Source organism: Balaenoptera ricei, chromosome 6 (assembly GCF_028023285.1).
Source record: "Balaenoptera ricei isolate mBalRic1 chromosome 6, mBalRic1.hap2, whole genome shotgun sequence".
In the NCBI taxonomy this organism is placed as follows: Eukaryota; Metazoa; Chordata; class Mammalia; order Artiodactyla; family Balaenopteridae; genus Balaenoptera; species Balaenoptera ricei.
In genome coordinates this window covers 104000490-104021890 of record NC_082644.1, presented here as the reverse complement: position 1 = coordinate 104021890, position 21401 = coordinate 104000490, and the positions used below count along the sequence as shown (strand labels likewise).

Below are 21401 nucleotides of genomic sequence, written 5' to 3'. Positions count from 1 at the left end.
CCTTGGCAATCACTGATCTGGTCTTCATCCAATTTTGTTATTTCAAGAATGCTACATAAAAGGAATCATACAATATGCAACCTTTAGAGATTGGCTTTTTCGCTAAGAATAATTCTGTTGAGATCCATCCAAATTGTGTCTTGTATCAATAATCAGTTCCTTTTAAATGCATTTAATTGAGTATCATTTCATGGTATGGATATACCGCTATATTATTTTTAATCTTTCAAAAACACAGTGAGGTACCGTGCAATAACAGCATCTCACAAAGGTGAAAACTAAGACTCAGACAGCTGAGTCACCTGAAGCCACACAGCGCTACGGCAGACCTAGGACTGTAGCCCACAACCAGCTTTCAGCCCCAGAAGCAGTCCTGCCCTGAAGCCTGAAGGGTGTTCAACTCTCTGTTTTCCTCCCAGACCTGGACGCGCCCAAGGACCTTCAGGTTTCTGAACCTACGGAGACCAGCGTGACCCTGCGCTGGCAGATGCCGCTGGCCAAGTTTGACCGTTACCGCCTCAACTACAGTCTTCCCTTGGGCCAGCCAGTGGAGGTGCAGCTCCCCAGAGGCACCACCTCCTACATCCTGAAAGGCCTGGAACCTGGGCAGGAATACACCATCCTCCTCACAGCAGAGAAGGGCAGGCACAAGAGCAAGCCGGCACGGGTACACGCATCCACAGGTGAGGTCAGCCTCTGAGCTCTCGCCGCACCCTCTGTTGATTCTGAGGTTGCAGACCCATCAGCCAGATTGTCTTCAAATGAGAAGACCAGATGGGAAGACATGGGGATTTCTCTACTCATGACTGCTCTAAATCCCATTTGAAAGAGTTACCTACCTATCTTTTCCTCTTGTCAACTGACTCGTCAACAGCAAAGTTCCCTAGCTGGGCAATCAAAGTGGTTTTTAAATATTTCCTCCTAGGAGAACTTAAAGCATCAAAGTTTGTGTTTGTCTTTGGTTCTTTTTTTTTAAAATTTTGTGCATTTCACAGACTCTTTAAAATTTTTCTCATTTTCCTTCCTCTTTAGCACAATTAATTAACTTTTCATTTTATTTCTTTTCAAGATGACCAAGATGTTGGGAATAATTCCTTGGTTTTTTCCCATTAATTGTTTTTATTCCAGGTCTTTTGCTTTCCTCTCAGGTTACCTGAAACATTGCACACGGTCCTTTGAGCCTTCCACGGTGGCCTTCTCATTTTCTCTTGGTCATTAAGAGATGAACTTTGTTTTTCCATGACAGCTTAATCCTGACCTCCAGTATCCCTTCTAGCCCAAGTATCCTGTTCTTTGTACCGGCTTCCATATTTTCTCAATGGCTAAACTGAGAAAAAAAATCAGTTCTTCCTATATGAAAATATACACATTTAACTTTGGCCCCCAAATATTCAAGAGGTACAGGGGAAAAATGTTAATTCTTCAGGGTATGACAAGTAATAGTCTTTAGTTTCAATTTAATAAGTAAGTATGTATTGAGAACCCACTGAATATATTGTAGTATGCTGATATTTGAGGGGAAAAAAATGGGTTATGTACTTAGCACTGCTATTCTGACTCATGTGCACTTACTCACCGTCCCTGGGGTAAGACCAGATGGTCAGAATGTTAGACAGCACTCAAGCAAGGAAAGGGAGTGACTGGGCAGCCCTCAGCCAAGGAAAGGGAGTGAATGGGGGAGTCAGGAGCAGCCAGAGACGGTGTCTTGGCAGAGATGCTATTCCAGGTGAGTCTCCATAAGCAGAAAATGTGTGGCACTGATGCGCATATTTGGAAATGCCTTGAAGCGTCTTTGTCATTTATGGATACTTTCACATGCATATAACAGAAATCTCAAATAACAGTCACTTAAGCAAGATACAAGTTGGTTTCCTCTCTCATAAAATAAGTCTGAGGTTAGGTGGTTCAGGGATGGCACAGCAGTTCCAAATGATCAGGGATCTGGGCTCCTTCTAGCCTTCTGTTCCACTAGTCTTAGTCCTTGGCTTCCATTCTCAAAGTCACCTCCATGTCACAATATGGCTACTTCAGTACAGCCTTCGCATTTGTGTTCTGGGCAGCATGAAGGAGGAAGAACCAAAACCAAAAAAAAAAAGTACCTCCTACATGAGAGTCTTTCTGGAAACCTCACCAGTGACTTCTACTTGCATTTCACTGGCCACTTCTAGCTATAAGTAAGTCTAGGAAAGGTAGTCTTCTGGCGGACCAGGTTGCTGCCCACATAAAATTGTGGTAGTTTGTAAGGAAGAGAGAGAGAAGGGGTATTTAGTAGACAAAGAGTAGCCTCTTCAGAAAGTCTGAAGTGAGCTCAGGTGGTCAATTCTGTTGACTCTGTGCATGGACTGCTTCCCACGCAGCTATGAGATGGTCATCAAGGATGCTCGGTGGGGGATGGGGGTGTGGGGGTGGGGTAGCTCGATCATAGATGAGGGGGGAGGGGAGAATAAATTGGGAAGAAATAAATCTACGGTAGAGATTTGAATGGTTCAGCTTTATAAACATGAGCTTGTTATAAGATGCGAAGGGACCACAAATGAATCAGAGAAACAAGAGAGGGAATTTCTTCTTCTCTTCCCTCCTCCTCCTCTTCCTCCTCCTCCTCTTCTTCTTCCTATTCTTCCTCCTCCTCCTCCCTCCCTCTCTCTCTCTCTTTGCCTCTCTCTCTGCCTCTCTCTCTCTTTGCCTCTCTCTCTGCCTCTCTCTCTCTCTCTCTCCCTCTCTCTTCACTTTTCCCTGAGTTTTACAAATGCTAGATTAAAGAGGGTTTCCTATCTCCACTCAGTCATCTTACCCTCTGGATATAGCCACTTTATCTCCTATCTCCAGCAGGGAATCCCCAGGCTTTAGCTGCTCAGGGAGATGAAAGCTTTCAAGTGAATCACAGGCTGGAATTACTTTGTCTCTAACTAAGAGCCCAGTTTTGGCCTCCCAAGGGCTCAGTGGTTTCATTTCCCCAGCCGTGCCTCTTTAACACTGTTTTCAAAGAAATCACGTTGTATATTTAAAGACATTCTTCATTACAGGAAAAATGTGCAAAGTCCCTTTTATGGGCTCTTCCCCCACTGTCGCTAGAATATTTCTCTCTATGGCTTTCTCCATAGAACTATTTTATTTTATTAAAAGTGAGGTGGGCATTTCTCTCCATCTCCTGAAGTCTATCTTCCCAGTAAATATCCCCTACAATATCCTCCCAGTAAATATCTCCTTCATTTACTCAGTCAATAATGCACTACAATCATGCTCCGTGCTAAGTCCTGGGGATACTACAGCAATGAAGACAAGTCTGTGCTTCCAAGGAGGTAACTATCCAGCAAACAGACGCCTTCACTTGCTGTAACGAGGGGTGTGGGGTGCAGTGGGAGCACGGCATGCCTTCTGAGCATCAGGATAGGCTTAACGTGGGAAGAAGTTTTTGGACAGACACGGAAGAGGCAAGCAGGACTATGTTGTAGAAGACGTAAAGAAGCAGAAGTCCAGGGACCTGGCCTTGGTAAACACATGGGGAGAAAAAAGAAACAGGAAAAGTGGGAGTGCTTAGAGGAATGTACCATGTGGTTATGAGTCCTGAAATGTCAAAGGGTGTAGGTTCAAATGTCAGAAGAAAGGGATTCCCAGCTCTGCGTTACTCGATTCTTAATAGCAGAAGTCTGCAAAGTGTCGCTCATTGTCTGTGGGTTTTACAGAGAAGATGTGAAATTGGCTGCCCCAAAGCATTCTTCCCAGGGAATTCCAGGGCTCTAGCCATGGCATTGAGCCAAAGCGCAAGCCTTTTCCTTGATGCAGCACCAAGTTAAAAGTATGCCCATCACACCTGAAATACAATGCAAAGACCCTATCACAGGCTACACAGCCCTACAGAGTCTGGTCCTTCCCATCTCTCTGACCTCACTCCCACTACTTGTCCCCTTGCTCATTTCACTGTGGTCACCCTGGCCTTCTCGCTGTTCCTTAAGTATGCCAAGCCTGCTCCTACCTTAGGGCCTTTGCACATGCTACTCCTGCTGCCTAGATACCACTCTTCTCCCAGTTCTACACCCAGCACCTCCCTCATTTCATTCAGCTCAAGTCTCATCTCAAAAGACCTCTCTGTCAACCAGTCTAAAATGGTGCCCTATCCTGACTTACCCCTTCATGCTGCTCCAGAGTTCCTCATGACACTTGCCTGATATCACTCACTAGTTGGTTTACTTACCTATGGCCTGCCTCCTACTTCTAGCCAGAAGGGACTCTGTCTCCTTCACTGGCTGCAGCCCCAGTGCCTTGAACACAGCCAAACACGTGGCATATGCTTCATGAGCATCTGGGGACTCCAGCTCCTCCAGAGGCAGTATTTCCACTGAATCTTCTGGTCTTTTTCTTTCACCTCTGTATCAAAGGCCCAAATTCTCTCTCTTAAGGATTAAGGGAAGGGAAGTCATTCTCCTGGAGTCTTTAATTAAGCTTACTCTGGATAAAAGTGGAAGGAAAGAAAGAAGGAAGGATGGGGGTAAGGAGAAAGGGACGGAGGGGGGAGAAAGGAAGGAAAGAAAGAAAAAAGGTACTATCCCTGTTAGCATTGAACAAAATGAGTATGGGCCAGGCATCTCCGCCTCCGGCCCCATATCTGTATTCTAATAAACTCAACAAAACCCCGCTTGAAGTGGAGGCCATGATTTTCTTTGAGCAGTAAGGGACATAAAGCAGGGAGGACATGCAGAAACACAAGGCCGATAAAGCATCCTCCCACACCGCATAAGGCTTGACAGTGATACCCCAGTAATTCTCAAGGGTTTGGGAAGCAGAGAGGTGGAATTTTGCTTTTAGCCACAGCTGCAAGTAATAGAAGGCATTCTGCTCTGATTTTCCATTTTGATTTTCTCATGGAGCAAACTGAAATTTAGTCAAATATTTATCCATCCAACAAGTATTTATTTCTTACCTGCCATGGGTCAGGCAGCGCTGGTATAGAGAACAGAAAGACACAACCCCTCCACTCAGGAAATGATGCACATTGCAGTGAGAATGAGAGGACCAAAACCAAAATTATAGGAACGTAACTAGTCTGCTTAGAGGAAAGTGTGGGAAGCTACAGGAGCACAGAGGCAGATACCCATCCCAGACCTGAGCAAGGTGAAGGCAGCGTATCAGAGAAGGCTTTTTGGAAGAGGTGATACTTGGCTGAATCCTAAAAAAGGAAAATGAGTTGGGCAAGTGGAGAAGGGAGTAACGACATTTCCAGCTGGAGGAACAGTAGGTGAGAAGCTCAAAGGCATGAGAAACTTTATGTTAGTGAAACACCAGCTATACAGTCCTGCTGTATGATGGAGCTGGGGATAACAGGATACAAGGTTACAGACATTATCAGTACCATCTACAAAGGGCAGTGAATATCATGCTGAGGGGCTTGGGTTTCATTCTTGACAGTGTGAAGAGTCACCAGAAAGTTTTAAGGCAGGCAAGGCTTTTAATTTCAATTAACTTTACAAGATGAGATTCAAGCAATTTAATCTACCCTCAGGGGTCCTGAGGCTTGAATTTGGCCATCCCGCTGCTGTTGGAGAATCACTCTCTCTGCCATTGGTGACCACTAAAAGTGGATTCCTCATCAGTCAGCACTTGGTAATTACCATCTACAAGACGGTGGAAGTCCAAAGATTTAAAGTTGGCACAGCCAGAAATTCCCCCAGGCCAGCTGGTCAACTCACCATGAGCACAGAAATGGGATTTTGAAATTCTGATTTCCCAGGCCCACTGGCATTGTTCAGAGGGTAGATGCCAGTGCACAGCTGGAAGAAAAGGACAACAGTCTTTTCATAAAGAAAGGCCAAGAAATTCAGTATGGAACTATACAACGGAAACACGGGGCTTCTGGGGCAGTAAGCCCACAAGTGTGTCATTTGCTATTGAAATGCAGAATCCGCATTGATGTGAAGCCTCTGGTCTCAATCTCAATTGTTGTCTGCTGTATTTTTATTCACGTTTTTCCCTCTCTTTTCATAATTCTTACCCGCCTCCCTTTAATTTATCTACTGATTTTATTCATTGAAGTTACACCTTTTACTTATCTGTCTAGCATTTGTTTAGTGAAGGGTTTTGGGTCGGGCACCAAAAGCACCCACCCAGCAGTGGTCACGGTCACAGCACTAAATATAACTGATTATTTTTTTCTTGATCTGCCTAACCCCCTCCCCACAAAAAAAACAAAAAAAAACAAAAAAATGGAAGAATAGCCAAAAATTTTGGTGGAAGTATCATCACCATGACTATTACCATTTACTGAGCCACGTGACATTTTATGAAAATTACTCTATCCACTGTAAGAAGAGATGAAGCAGGATGTGAAGGACATTGTATAAAGTATCCGTGGCATATAAAAAAGCTGATTTAAAGAAAAAAATGGTTCTCATGAGGAAGAGACATTTTCTAATGTGGATCTCCTCCTCTCTCCAACCATCTTTACTACAACAGCTTAAAAGACAATCTGTAACCCCTCCATAAACCCTCCCTCCCCCAGATAGGTAATTCTCCCCACATCTCTTGCAACCTGGTACCTGAAATCTCTTTCATGGAAAAAAATATGCTTTATGTCATAATTAGAGAAAGAACTTAAAAGGCAGTTACCTGAGAGGAAACACTGACTTAATTCACACAAGGGGGGGTCAACTATCAATGTCAGCTAAGTTCTTGACAAGAAGCCTTCACAGCAGCAGGAGAAAAAAAATAAGAAAGTGGGATAAAAAGGAGAGTTTATGGGCCACAGAATTGATTTCCTTAACTTTACAGCTTGGCTTAGATTGGTTTTTGTCTGATGGCTCTTCATGCATGAGGGCTCTTGGAATATTTGAAAAGGACACACTCCTGACTTTAGCTGTGCTAAAATCCCAAGGTCAAGGAGATAATTGCTACAACTGGAGCACTGCTCCTGGCCTCACAAGGGCCACTGGGTTAAAAGATAGCTGATCTTTTTCCCTTTCTTTCCCCACAAGTATACATCACTTGGAGCTTGGGGTCCTCTTTTTCTTACCTAGACCATGTTTGTGTGGTTAGGAACTGCTATGGGGTCTTGGATAAGGGCTCCGGGACACAGATTTGGGTTGAATGAGGACTCTGTAGAATGAAGGTCAAGGTCAGGTATGGCAAACATTTTCTGAAAGGGCCAGACAGTAAATATTTTAGACTTTTCAGGCCATATGGTCTCTGTCTCAACTCCTCTACTGCGCCACTGAAGCACATAAGCAGCCATCAGCAATATGTAAATGTGCAGGCACGGCTGAGTTCCAATGAGATTTTTACTTATGACATCAAAATTTGAATTTCATATACTTTCATCTGTCATGAAGTATTCTTCTTTGGATTTTTCCAACCATTTAAAAATTTTAAAACTGTTGTCAGCTCACTTATTACCAAGAGAGGCAGCAGGCTGGATTTGACCCTCAGATCATAGTTGGCAGACCGCTGTTCTAGATCAAACAAGATTTGAAGGAGTGTCAGCTTTGCCAAAATGGAACAATTGGGAAGAACCTTCCCCAGAACGTAGAAAAGTCTGAATCAAACAGATTCTTGAAAAGAAACATTTTCCCCTCTGAAAGGATATCTTCTATCCAACTGCAAGCTAAGATTTTCAAGTGAGACGTCTGCTTTAATGGACAGATGATAGGACTGATTTGAAATGAGCAGCCAATGTGAGGCATATAGAGAGAAACAATTTGTTCACCTAAATGAGCTCAAGGCAGTTCTTACTCTGTTGTTTAGAGGATCTGTTTCCAGAGAAAATCCTTTCTTCCTAGGTGATGCAAAGTCCAGTTAGGCTCAGCCCTGGGCAAATTATCACCTTGAAGCCATACTCAGACAAGTGAGTGTTCTGTGCTTTGCTCATCCTAGAGATGAATAAAGACGGCAAGTTTTAATTGAGCTTAATAAGCTATTTCTCCCAGGGCCTCAGTCTTTCTTTCTATCCAATGAGGGGCAGCTTTGCAAAGACTCAGTGACTTCCTCAGGACAGCCTTACTTGTACTGTGTTAATTTATCTCTGATCTTTCTGAAGTGGTTTATGTAAACTGATTTGAGCCCCAGAAACTGACAAAAATCCCAACATAAAGAGACTATAAAACATGCCTTCCAGGAGAGATTGAGGAAGCACGGAAAGCAAGAGAATCTAAGAGGACCAATTTCCTCAAAATACAGAAGGCTGGACGGCTCAGACCAAGAATCCCGAGAGTAGCCGAAGGCTGTTCCTATGATCTCACCTTTAAGATGAGAGCCGCTTTCCAAAGTGGAAACTGCAGCCCAGAGCAGTACTAACCCAGACGTGTAGCATTTTCCAAATCCACAGGACACTGGTCAATAGAAAAACACCGTATTCAAAAGACAAACCCAAATACACAGCAAGGCAAAATAAGTATTCTGTTGACTTTTCTGTTGGTGTTTTGATGGCGACAGCGTGGCCCAGGGATGCAGGTGGCCCTGGGGCCCCCATGGTCTCGCAGCATTGGCAGCGGGTTTGCCATTTCTGAGTTCCCAGATGGAAAGCATTTCAGGAATGATTTAACTGACCCCGTCTCTGTCATTATTCAGACCACGCCCCTGAAATCGAAAACCTCACCGTGACCAAGTCTGGCTGGGATGGCCTCAAACTCAACTGGACCACAGCTGACCAGGCCTTTGAGCACTTTGTCATTCAGGTGCAGGAGGCCAACGGGGTGGAGGCGGCTCAGAACCTCACGGCGCCCGGCAGCCTGCGGGCTGTGGACGTCCAGGGCCTCAAGGCCGCCACCCCTTATACAGTCACCATCTACGGGGTGATCCGGGGCTATAGGACACCAGTGCTCTCTGCTGAGGCCTCCACAGGTACCTCTTACCTTTCTGTCTATAGCTTCTGTTTTTCCCAACAGGAACCTGCCCAAGGATAATCAGACGCAACTCGTTTTTGAATAGACTTGAGTACCTTAAGTTATAGCACTATGGTGCCTAATGATGGGGAGAAATCAAGCCGCACAACTCCTGGGGTAGCTTTCACACTGCACCCCATGTGCACCACAGCCTCTGGGGCTGTGCCTAGCCCAGCCTGGGGACTATACACACGGCCCCAATGGCAGGGACCTTTGGCTTCACAAACAGGCTCCCTCCTGGTGAGGGATGTTAAGGCATGATATTCAGAAGGAAAAAAATAATAATAATCTCTTTGTCTGCCAGAGGCTAGGGCAATTCCTTAATGAAATAAGATCACAAATGTTTTCCTACGCCTCACCCCCTTGGCTCTATTTCTCAAATTTAGGAAGCTGCGTGGTTATCTAAAGAAAGTCACATTTAAAAAAAAAAAAAAAAAGTAATATAAAGCCTGTTCTTTCGTTAAGGAGTCCCTGGATCTTGGTGTGTGATTTGATCATTAAACTGGTTCTTTGTCCTTCTCCAGGAGAAGCTCCCCGTTTGGGAGAGGTCACGGTGTCCGAGGTGGGCTGGGATGCCCTCAAACTCCACTGGACGGCTCCGGAAGGAGCCTACGAGCAGTTTCTCATTCAGGTGCAGGAAACTGACACAGACGAGGCAGCCCAAAACCTCACTGTCCCGGGAGGACTGAGGTCCGTGGACCTGCCTGGGCTCAAGGCAGCCACTCACTATAGCGTCACCATCCGCGGGGTGACTCGGGACTTCAGCACAACCCCTCTCTCTGTTGAAGTCTTGACAGGTATTCTAGACAACTTCATTAATTTGTTTCCTCCCACTGTCTCTGCTCAGGAGGGATCAACGCTCTTCCCTGCTCTAAACTGGGTTCAGCCCCTACCCCAGTGGGGAATACCGGTGAATCATCCCTGCTTCCTTACAAAGGTCCCGTCCCTTATTTGGCCAAGCCCTAGTCCTAGCATGCTAGCCAATTCCATGGAAAGTTCCACCTACTCCTCTTTTATATAAATTGAGGTGACTTTTCTTTTAAAGCAAGTTTCAGTCGTAATAGCTAAGAAGTTGGAAAGCGCACTCTGCGAGTGGGAAAATAAAAACGTTGATCCGAGCTCATTTTCAGAATGCATCAGAGGACTCCGCAGAGCACCATCTGTATGTCAAGAATGGAAGCTGTGAACAATTCTGAGAACTATGTCTCATTTCCAAAGGCTGACTAGGAAAGCCCTGGCTTTAGTGCCAACAATTAGAGTGTCCTCAACACCTGCTGTAAATCACGCATCTGTGATCAACACTAACCAGACAACCCACCCCAACCTCAACCAAAATGCCATCTCGCCTGAGTCCCAGCGTGCAACTGCCTTTTTTAGTAACTCAGCAACTCTGTCTTCTTATGCAGAGGAGGTTCCAGATCTGGGGAACCTCACGGTGACTGAGGTTAGCTGGGATGCCCTCAGACTGGACTGGACCAGCCCAGATGGGATCTATGAGCAGTTTGTCATTGAGATCCGGGAGGCTGACCTGGCCCAAGAAGCTCGCAGTCTCACGGTTCCTGGCAGCCTGTGCTCCGCGGAAATCCCAGGCCTCAGGGCTGGTACCCGTTATACAATCACCCTGCGTGGCAAGGTCAGGGGCCGCAGCACTCAACCCCTTGCTGTGGAGGTCATCACAGGTATACGACCCTCCTCCCAGACCAGGGACCTGATTGTGTCAGCCAATTCATTGGAACAGAGAAAATTCCCCATGTATCAGGGCCCTCTCTCAAAGCTGTTGGCAGGCAGCATGAACACAAGCTGTAACTCCGGAGGGTGTGGGTTGGAATTCCACCTGTCTGGCCGAATATTCTTGGGTATCTCATTGTACACCTCTGAGCCTTCATTTCTCACCTTCAAATCAGAGATAATACTCCTACCTCAGAACACTGTCATGAGCAGTAAATGAGATAACGAACGAAAGTACATAGCAAAGCACCCCTCCTATAGTAAATTTTGAATGCCAAATAGCTAAATTTATCAGATAGCAACATATCATAATATAAATAGCATAAACAGTAGGGCTGTGACACAAGAATAAGGTCAGAACTTTCTAGAGAAATCTTATCATGAGTGGCCTCAGAGTCACTTACTGCCATCCATCTGGTAGTCAGACCTCCACAGAATAACCTTTGAAATGATCTATCATCTTCTGCTCAAGTTAGCCAAGTCTCTCTCTCCTTAACACATCCTCAAGGCAGGGCTATTTCTAAGAAAGGAGAGTCATGTTTGACTTCAAAGTTTTTGATTCAGTTTGGAGAGGAAAAACAATTCATCTCAATTTGTCCCCTGAAGATGTGCAACCCCATCTGTTATAGAAAACTCTGTGCTGGTCATGCGGTTTCTAGAAACAACTTTAAAAAAGGCCATGGGAAAATGAGCCTGATTTGGGGGAACAGGGTTTTTATGCGGGCCCTAAGCCCATGCCCTTCTCTACACATACTGTGTTTTGAAAATGCCGCCCAAATAACCTAATCAAATGAATTGTTGTCCTTGCTCATACATACCAAATAAACCTGGTCCTTGCTAGAAACTACACACAATTCCCCAAATAAGAAAAGTAATGTTGCAATACACCTAAACTGGCCAGATTATCAATGGCCTGTGTTTCCCAGAATATTGTCAAACCAAACAAGAGCAAAAGGGGCCTTTGAGACACGTGGGATCTGGGAGCAGGGTGCTAATGATCCGCATCTGTAGTTTGTAAACTTTTTGTTTTTAGCAGCAAATTCCTTTTGCACGTGAAATCTTACAAGGAACCCCACTATATGACAGATAAATGAACAGCTATTCTTGGTGAGCTGGGAAGGAGGAGAGGGCTGCCCGCACCCATGTCCCCAACCCAGTTCTTCCATAAAAGGACCAGTACTACAGTTTGAATACAGCCCCTCTAAAAGGTCAAGTTTGCCCCGCCTCTCCTTGTGCACTGAATCCTGGAATATCTCATACTCTTTCTGGGGGAAGTCTTGCAGATATTTTCTTTTCTGACTTCAAATCCATGGCCACTTCAGCCTTAAAAAGAGAGGCTGGGAGATTGCACTTAACCCTGAGCAGAATTCCACTAAGTAGTGAGTGTTTCCATATCTGGAACCCAAACTCTCTAAATCAGCAATGACTACATTAAATTTCCTTCCTACCTTGTAGAAAAATGAATAGTGGGTCCTGCTCTGCACCATTTGCTGAGCAAAACAGAATCACTTTTAATGAAGAGTAGGCACAAACAGCCTTGTTTGTGATGCAGACATTCTTCAATCAGACACAAAGTGCTATCAGGAGAAGGGGGGAGGGAAAACATGAAGCCAAGAATCCAGTACAGTACGGAAACTTTGATCTCTGAAAGATGAGAAAAGTCCAGAGATAAAACATCAGACTTGTCCAAACCTGATTCAGCACATGCTTTATACACCCAGTCAGACAGCCTGTGGCCAGCAATGAGATGATCTCTCCAAAGTCTAGTAATGAGACGAAGCAGGTAATCCTCTCCCACGTGACCAATAAGTTCCAAGGAGAAACATCCAAACAGTGACACACAGCTCTGCATTCTCAGAGCCAACCAACTGAGGATAGAAAATACAGGGAAAAAAATTCCAGGAAGCTCCAAAAGACAAAACTTGAATTTGCCATGTGCTGGTAACTACACACATAGCATTTACATTGCATTAGGTATTATAAGTAATCTAGAGATGATTTTTTTAAAGTATACAGGAGGGTGTGCATAGGTGATATGCAAATACTACACCATTTTATATGCATCCTCAGCTTGTTATCTATGGGGGTCCTGGAACCCATCCCCCAAGGGTACCAAGGAACAGCTGTGTATCTGTTAGGCTGCCGCTTACCAGGTCCTCACTGTGTATCAGGTGTGATGTCAGGTATGTGTCAGGTATAAGCTCAGAGGTTTATAAATATTATCATCCAATCATCACACGTTCCAATGAAATGGTACTGTCAGCTCCAATTGAAGATGCGGAGCACAAGTCTCAGAGATGACCTGGGTGACATGCCCAAGATTACGCAGCTAGCGAACACCGGTGTTGGAATTCTAACCAAGGCCCCTCTGCCTCCAGAGCCTGTACTTTTCACCAACTCCTACTTCTCTTACCCTGACCCACAATCCCACATTTCCCATGGGCCTTGAGGGTGCTAGTCATGCATGACCCTCAGAGACCTCCCAGCCGTGGGTTGTCAGGGGTCGTGACGGCACTGCCATCTCAAGGATGAACAATGTAGATGTTCCCCTTTCTGACCATCTTCAACTCCTGAAGAAAGCTGTGGCCAGATTACCGCAGTTCAAACAGGAAATTCCCCGAGACCAAGAATGACCACACACACAAACACAAGAAAATCTCTTGCCCCTTTCTTTCTTCCCTAGAGCTGGGCTGTGGGACGTTTGCTTTCTCCGTTTTCCGTTTGCAGAACTGACAAATTCCTCTCTGTCCTTCTTCAGCGGAGCTCCCCAAGCTGGGACACTTAGTCGTGACCGAGGCTGGCTGGGATGGCCTCAAACTCAACTGGACCACAGCTGACCAGGCCTTTGAGCACTTTGTCATTCAGGTGCAGGAGGCCAACAGGGTGGAGGCGGCTCAGAACCTCACGGCGCCCGGCAGCCTGCGGGCTGTGGACGTCCAGGGCCTCAAGGCCGCCACCCCTTATACAGTCACCATCTACGGGGTGATCCGGGGCTATAGGACACCAGCGCTCTCTGCTGAGGCCTCCACAGGTACCTTCCTCTCCCTGTCCATGATGCTTTCTCTCCAAGAGGCGTGTGGGGAGCCGGCTTCTGTCCATATCTAAATCCTTTCCATGTGCCCATTGGCTACTGAACTTGCACGCTCACACACCTCCCTAGGGGCTGTGCCTTGGTCCAGATGCCTTTGACATCTCAAGAATGAACGTGCAGACGCTACCTTTTCTGACCTCTAGCCTCTAGCCTCTCCCAGACCTTCCCTATCCAATCCTATAACTACATCTCTTCTAAAGGATGGCTTTCCATTTCACAAGACAGCCTGATGGTCTTAACTCTTTTCTCCAGTGCTTGGATATAACTAAAAGCCGACCCTTCCGATGTGTGAGTTCTGGTGGAGCACAGATTATTTACCTTAGAGAGTCTTTTTGCTAGTTGCAAATGGTGCTTTACTATCCCAGATCCCTCAAGGGTATGGGCATGCAGTTCTTGCATTTCAAAATGTTTTAATTTAAATGTTTCTTTAAAATGCACTGAGTATAATAAGGGAAACTGAATTACCCTCCTCCTCCGGGCAATTCTCTCAGATACTCAGTCACTGTTAGAACATCAAATTAGCAAATAGCTAGACCAAAAAAGAAAAAAAACAAAAAAATCACACAATTATGACTGGAGACAGTACCAAAGAACAAGCCATTCATTAGCAGAAGTACACACAGCAGCATTTGAAGCAAAGAATGTCCCGGGCTATGAATGTCAAAGATCTGATGCCCTTTTTGTTCTTTTAGTCGAGAGTTGCTCCCTGGACTGTTGGCCTTTGAATGGCAAACTCTCAGCCCGGACCCAGGAGGGTGCATTACAGTTTACTCATCACTCTGCTCCAGTGACAGGGCATTCAGTGTTTCCCTCCCGCCTGCTGAAGAGCCCAGCCCTCCCCAGCACTGCTTTCCATGTTTCATCTTCCCATGTGCCTCCATTGGTTTGAAGTTGAGTAGAGGCTGTTAGGTTTGGTTTTGCATATGCCTGCCCCATTTTCCTATGATTATTGCAACTAAACTTTTCTGCAAACCTGTGTGTCCTAGTGGATTCTAGCAAAAACGTAGCTCTGCATTTTAGCCTCAATCATTTCAGTAACTCTCGCTGAGATAAATACACAGCACAGACAACTGCTGCATGAATGGTGACCCTGAAATGCCTAAAAATTGCAGCTGAGGCTGCCCTGGATGGACTCAGGGCTCTTTTATCTAACATCCATAAACAATCCCTTCTCAGAAGGCAAAGAAATCACCCGCCACTTTTGATCTTTCCTGCAGATCTTGCAGTTTGGGTGTTCTTAGTATTTTTATATGTTTTTTTTTTTTTTCTTTATAATGATAGCAACATTCTTGCTCCTGACAAGTCGGTCTGTGGGGAAGGAGGGCCATAATTCCATCTGACCTGCGTTTCACCAGATCTCTTGGGATGGGAAGTCTTTCTCCTGCCTTGCTAGAGAGACAATACTAGCTTTTCAAATCTTGCTTCTGCCTGCCCTCTGCATGTTTTATTCCTGTTGCTCGGAAAACCACTGGTAGGATCATCTCTGAGAAAAAATGTTACTTCTTGGCCGAACAGGGTTGCCTGACGGCCTTGTCCTGGCTCAGCTCTCTTGGTTGGCAATGCAGTACTAGCTTTCTTGGCCCACGTAGAAGCAGTTAAGAAAAGACAACCTATTTTAACAGAATATGAGAACAGCTGGCCCTTGTCAGAAGTATGATGAAAATACCAAGAATTACACTGAACAATTGCCAATTCCCTTTGAGTCACAAAATCAGAAGCCTCAAGGTACCACCTTGGGAGGGTAAAGGCATCAGAATTATTTAGTCGTCATCTGAACAGATGGGAGCTCCCTCAAAGCAAAGGATGTCTGCTGGCTGGAGCCTAGTACTCGTGGTCTCCTGAGTGCAATTTAAGAGACTAGAAGCCGCCAGCGCTCGTATCTTTTGACCGATGGCCAGCATCCCTGAGGTGTGGCTCCCAGAAGCATCTGGGTTTCGACAGAACAGGTCCTGCTGCCGTCACTGGGCATGTCTCCTCACACACGCCAGATCTTGGCCAGGCCCTGATCTTGTGTGGCAGCTCCAGAGCGGGGAAATCTAATTGCCATACCTTCCTTTTTGTATTTTTCTTTTAATAAATCCCCTTTTTCTCTCCCATTGGCACTGATTGGTAACATCGCTTCATGTCACCCTAAGCCTGAACTGTCGGATCTTTCTAGCTATGGTTCTGTTAACAACTGCAGTCTTAAAACCCAAACGCAATGATTAACTCAGATTTATTTGTTTCTTCTCTCCTACCCCTCCTTTTTCAGCCGGAGAACCTGAAATCGGAAACTTAAATGTTTCTGACATCACTCCTGAGGGCTTCAATCTCTCCTGGACAGCTACCGATGGGGCCTTCAAGACCTTTACCATTGAAATTATTGATTCCAATAGGTTCCTGGAAACGATGGAATATAACATCTCTGGTGCTGAACGAACTGCTCACATCTCAGGGCTCCGCCCTAATAATCGTTTTATTGTCTACCTCTCTGGACTCACTCCCAGCAATCGGATCAAAACCATCAGTACCACGGCCACCACAGGTACATGCACGTTCACCCGCTCCTAACACCCTCTCTCCAGAATCTTTTTTGCAGGGCAAAGCCACTCCTTCCTGCCCACTGAAGCACAGGCCACAGGGTGCTAACTGTTCCGTGACACTAGGCTGGAGCGCTATTTAACATAACTCTCTTCCAGCAGCAGCCCAGATGGTGACTTTCCTAATTTATCCCTGACCAGGACATTTGCAGCATAAAATGTAGTTTGGTCCAGAATGCCAAGTTGAATCTGGAGAAAAGAATTCTCCTCATCAGTAGCCAAAAAGCCATGATGAGAGCTGTCCTTGACTTGGAAAGACGTCTATATTGGTCAGAGAGGTCTTAAAAATTATATTGTGTGTTATCCAACTGTCTTTGTCTTCCTAGTGCCTTTGACTTCCTAATACCCAAATATTCCAATGATTTAATGAAACTGAATTGGGCAAGTGATGAGAAAGAGCAAAGATTATTCATCACATGAGTGCACGAGGAAGTCATGCCATTCAGACCACTCCAATTCCAATGCCACCTCTAGGAGAAAAGACCAGAACATGCTGGCTTGCTTCCAGAACAGTGAATGGGAGATGGGAAAAATAAAAGTAGAGTAGAGTAGAGTTTAAATAAGGAACTTGGTCAACAAAAGAGTGAACTGCTTTCACTAAATCCGCGGTATCTGTGACATACACGCTATGGGAAATGCTCTCTGGAATGCAGCAAAAGAGAATTCTATGTGAATTCAGAAAGGAGAGCCTTGTCCATTCAAAATAGCATTCTTAGCACATTTTGGACAATGCCTTCTCTCGAGAGATAAAGTTAGACATCACACACTGAAATTTAAAGTTATTTGTGGAGTAAGCACAGGAGAGTCTTTTCTTCTTGATCACAAAAAGGGGTCCCATATTCTAGGGGAATTCAGGAAAAGGGTTAACATTGTAGTATCAAAAGCATCTATCATTTAAGTTACTCACAGTTGAGGGAGAGTCTGTCCTCATAACACTACAAAGTGTTATCAGCGTGGACCACAGGAAAAGCAGTGAGCCAGCAATACCTAGTTCTCATCCCAGCCACATGAAAGTATACCAAAACCTAGGGAAATTAGTCAAACACATATATTTCTTCCTCATGGCTCAAGTTGGTTTTCAAAAAAGGGCAAGTGTCTTTACCAGAGGGTAAAGGCTAAAACTTTATGGATTTAGTCTTACATGTTTTGATTTTGACCCTCTAATAGTGTTTTTTTTTGTTTTTTTGCTTTTTGTTTTTTGGTTTTTTTGGCTGCGTTGGGTCTTCATTGCTGCGCGCGGGCTTTCTCTACTTGCGGCGAGCGGGGGCTACTCTTCGATGCAGTGCACGGGCTTCTCATTGCAGTGGCTTCTCTTGTTGAGGAGCACGGGCTCTAGGCATGCAGGCTTTAGTAGTTGTGGCACACGGTGTGGCATGTGGGATCTTCCCGGCCCAGAGCTTGAACCCTTGTCCCCTGCATTGGCAGGCGGATTCTTAAGCACTGCGCCACCAGGGAAGTCCCTCTAATAGTGTTTTGAATTGACACACTTTTGTATTTTTTTCTTCTTGCTTTAGTAGCTGAACCTCTCCTTAGCTGCCTCACTGTCTCAAATGTGACCTCGGGCAGTGTGTCCATCTCCTGGAAAGCTCACGAGTCTGCCTTTGATAGCTTTCTTATAGAAGTCAGGAATTCTGACCACCTCCAGGAAATGGTGGTACGTTCTGTGCCTGCGGCGTCTCGCAGCTTTGTCATCGCCAACCTCAAAGCTTCTTCTGATTACACTGTCCACCTTCACGGGCTGATTGGCAGGCAGTGTGCTCAGACCCTGATGGTGCAAGCGACCACAGGTATTTCCCACGATGGGTTCTTCACTCTCCCTTGAACTTCCCCTGAAGAGCCTTCCAAAAAAATCAACCTCTACCCATGTTTCACCCTCCTGGTTCCTCCAGATCCTTCTCAAATTTGAGAGAGACATCCAAATCAGAGCTTTAAAACTTCAAAAAGAAAAAGTCTCACCCCAAATTAAGGAACTTCTGTGTCAACCTCTTTTTTCTAAATACCCACTCACATCTGGAGTTGCTCTGTTTGTTTGTATAGAGTTAACCTGATGTGCTTTGGTTGAATTTCCAAACCATCCTTTCATCTGATCTTGAATAATCTTTTCCAGTTCCCATTATTGTCTGCCTGTGGTCTTTCTAATCAAAGTTTGCCCATGTCTTATTCAAAGGGGTGTGTGCATGCCATTGTTGTTTCCTCGGTCAGAACGATCTACATTCTCTTTCTCTCCACCAAGATTTTAAAAGTAGTGTCACTAGCATGCAGAGAAAAAGACTCCAAAGCACACCCCAAGTCCCACATGAGAGGACCCAGTGGTCTCATCTTGTTCTTGAGATTTTATTTGTCTGCATTCCCTACAGACTGCTCTTTTTTGACATTTACTCTATCAAGCATGTTTTGTCATTCACTAACATCTGTCACAAAGTGTCAGTCTTCCTTTCATCTATCATCTTGTTCAAATCTTGGTGCATGTGGTGAGCATTCAGAGTATTAAGTTTTTGAAAATGTCTGTCTTTCCTGGAAGCAGACAACATGTCAAGAAATTGTTTCAAAGGGTTAGAAGTGGTAAAAGAAAAACATCCCTAGCTTTCATGCAACACTGACTGGACCCTAACTACCGTTCTCTGAGTTTTCTTCTTGCATCTCGCTTTTCAGCTTGGTTGCATCCTTTGGGAGACAGCTAGAGGTTAAGGTGACCTTGAAAACCCAGGTCTTATTGGGTTTTGGCACTGCCAGTCTCTGTCTGGTAGCATGAAAAGAGTCCTAACATGCGTCCTTAATTCGGGAGAGTCCTTCCACAGCAAAATATAAGGAAAAAGCAGACAGAGTCCCATTTGAAGGATTTCACTTTTTCTGTGGTTGAGGTAATTTGCCAATGCTGTACCTGAAAATTATAGCATCATTAGCTTCTCAAACTAATTGCTAAGGAGGAAATCCCATGCCATTACTTACGGCTATCCTCTGCTTCTGAGCCAGATTCATTTGTCCTTAGAGACTTTATGGCATTGAGTTATGCTGTGCAATTGTCCACTTAAAGTTTATCCAGATGAGCTCCTTCTTTCCTCCAAATACTGGAGCTGCGGCAAAACAACACCCGAGTCCTTGGAGGAGTCTGCTTCTTCCCAACCCTAAATCCTGATCCTGGTATCTCAGTCCTCCAGGACTGTTGCCTCTCTCTAAAATACAGTCTGGGTTGAACTTATTTTAATGTTAGTATTATTTGATAAACGTGCATTTAGGTGGCCAGACCATATACATCCCAGTTGAAACTAGCAGTATAGGCCCCCTACATTAAAAATGAGTTGTTCTCATCACTGATTATCTAGATTTTAAGGGACAAGAGGAACTTAACCTCAGTGGAACCATCCATCTTTCCAAATTATCCAATAAGTGAATTTCATAATCAGAAAATGCAAAGTCTAACTTCAAGTCTTCCTTTAACTTCTACATATACCAGGAATTTTTAAATAGAGGACATTTTCATCTTTATAGTGTTTAGAGTGAGATGTAGATTTTCCTATGGTGCATACATTTGGGTTTTTGACTACTACAAAGAATTTCTCTTCTGTGGATATTAACCTTTAATTTCTACAATCCAAATAGATCATAGAAGACTAAATCGGGAAACTCCAAAGTAGCATTTTCTAAGGCATGCTCAGTGGCACACCAGCAACTTGACATGTTCAGAGAATATTCCTCAGAAAAGGTATCCATTGATAAGTTTATGAAGTGCTGGGCTAAACAAAATTAAGTAGGTTTCTTTACAGAACCAGCATTCTGAGGCCTTTAAAATGCTAGTATGCTTCGTGAATCTCTAGGATGAGATACAATATTCAATATAATGTGAAGCTATCTTTTCTTGGAACATCTTACAGAGCTAGTGTCCCATCACAAACCTTAGAAAATGTACTCTTAATACATCTTTACAATAATTCATCTACTGCTATAATGGCTTCTTCACTTTTCTTCACACATGACCAGCAAGTGGTCACGTCTCTACTTAAAAAAAAAATGCAAGTCCACACCTGCAGAGAAAGCAATATATTTTCTAACATTATAACCGGCGCAGGTGTGGACACAGCCTAATACGCTACCTTTCTGCAAATATTTGGAGGGATTGATACTTTCAGATTCTATGGCTACATTCTGTAGAAGTCCTCTGCTTCCTCTCATAATGTGTCTCTCATTCTCTCTGCCCATGTTCCTTTCCCTCAGAGCCAGAGCCACTGTTGGGCAGGCTAATCCTTAGCAATATTACCCCTGACAGCTTCAACGTGTCATGGACCACTCAAGCCAGGCCTTTCGCAAAGATTGTTATCAGTGTTAGGATTTCTCCCTCGCTGCACGAGCCCCAGCAGTTCACAGTCTCAGGAGACGCACAGCATGCTCACATCACGGGCTTGGTGGAGAGCACTGGCTATGACGTTAGTGTGGCAGGGACCACCTGGGCTGGGGACCCCACCAGACCCCTCACTGCTTTTGTCGTGACAGGTACTCATTCAAAGGTTCTCGCTTGTCTCTTCAGAATTCTAAAATGGGGAAAAGAAAGAAAGAGGATAGGCATTCTAAAGGGAAATTCAACCCCAAATATAGTCTTCATTCCATATGTAAACTTCTACATGAAAAGAAAGCAAATACTCTTGCAAAGAGAGACCTTTCACGGCCACTTTTAGGAAGTGGAGCCAGTAGACTCAACAGTTGTATAAAACTGCCAAGGAATTCTGTGCCCAGTTTTACAGGCTGTCTGATTCACGGTTTGGAGACTCTGGCTGAAGAGTGAGTTCTAAGTTAGAAATGGCCCAAGGCAGGATTTTGTCCATAAGTCATGCTAGGTAAAGCAGCCCATGAACTACCTGCCCCGGAAATAATAATTTATCTTTTTCTTCTAAAAAAGTTACTTCTTAAGATTGACATCTACAACAGATTCATGAAGGTTCAATCTAAGATAGCAAATAGATCTCAATTTCAATTAAACCTTAACCATTCATTAAACTCGACTTCTTACCTCTCTTTGAATTACAAAAACAAATGGTTTTCTATTTCCTTTCCTGAAATTATCCTAAATCAATGGCAAAGGCTGCAAATGGTGTCAATTTACCAAATCTCTAGCCTGAAAAGCCTCAGAAAATATTTAGAAGT

General features: G+C 44.5%; 1 protein-coding gene across 7 annotated transcripts in view; it reads left to right on the top strand.

Moving 5' to 3' along the window:
- The window catches only part of TNC (tenascin C), a 91938-nt gene that overhangs the window by 41185 nt on the left and 29352 nt on the right, over window positions 1–21401 (top strand). For 2 of the 7 annotated variants that reach the window (XM_059925457.1, XM_059925456.1), the window contains exons 10-15: window positions 420–683; window positions 8554–8826; window positions 9392–9664; window positions 10274–10546; window positions 13354–13626; window positions 15938–16210. In XM_059925457.1, coding sequence (XP_059781440.1) covers window positions 420–683; window positions 8554–8826; window positions 9392–9664; window positions 10274–10546; window positions 13354–13626; window positions 15938–16210 — 1629 coding nt within the window. The remainder of the gene's footprint in view (window positions 1–419; window positions 684–8553; window positions 8827–9391; window positions 9665–10273; window positions 10547–13353; window positions 13627–15937; window positions 16211–21401) is intronic. The other 5 variants (XM_059925458.1, XM_059925459.1, XM_059925460.1 and 2 more) reach the window with 5 other exon arrangements.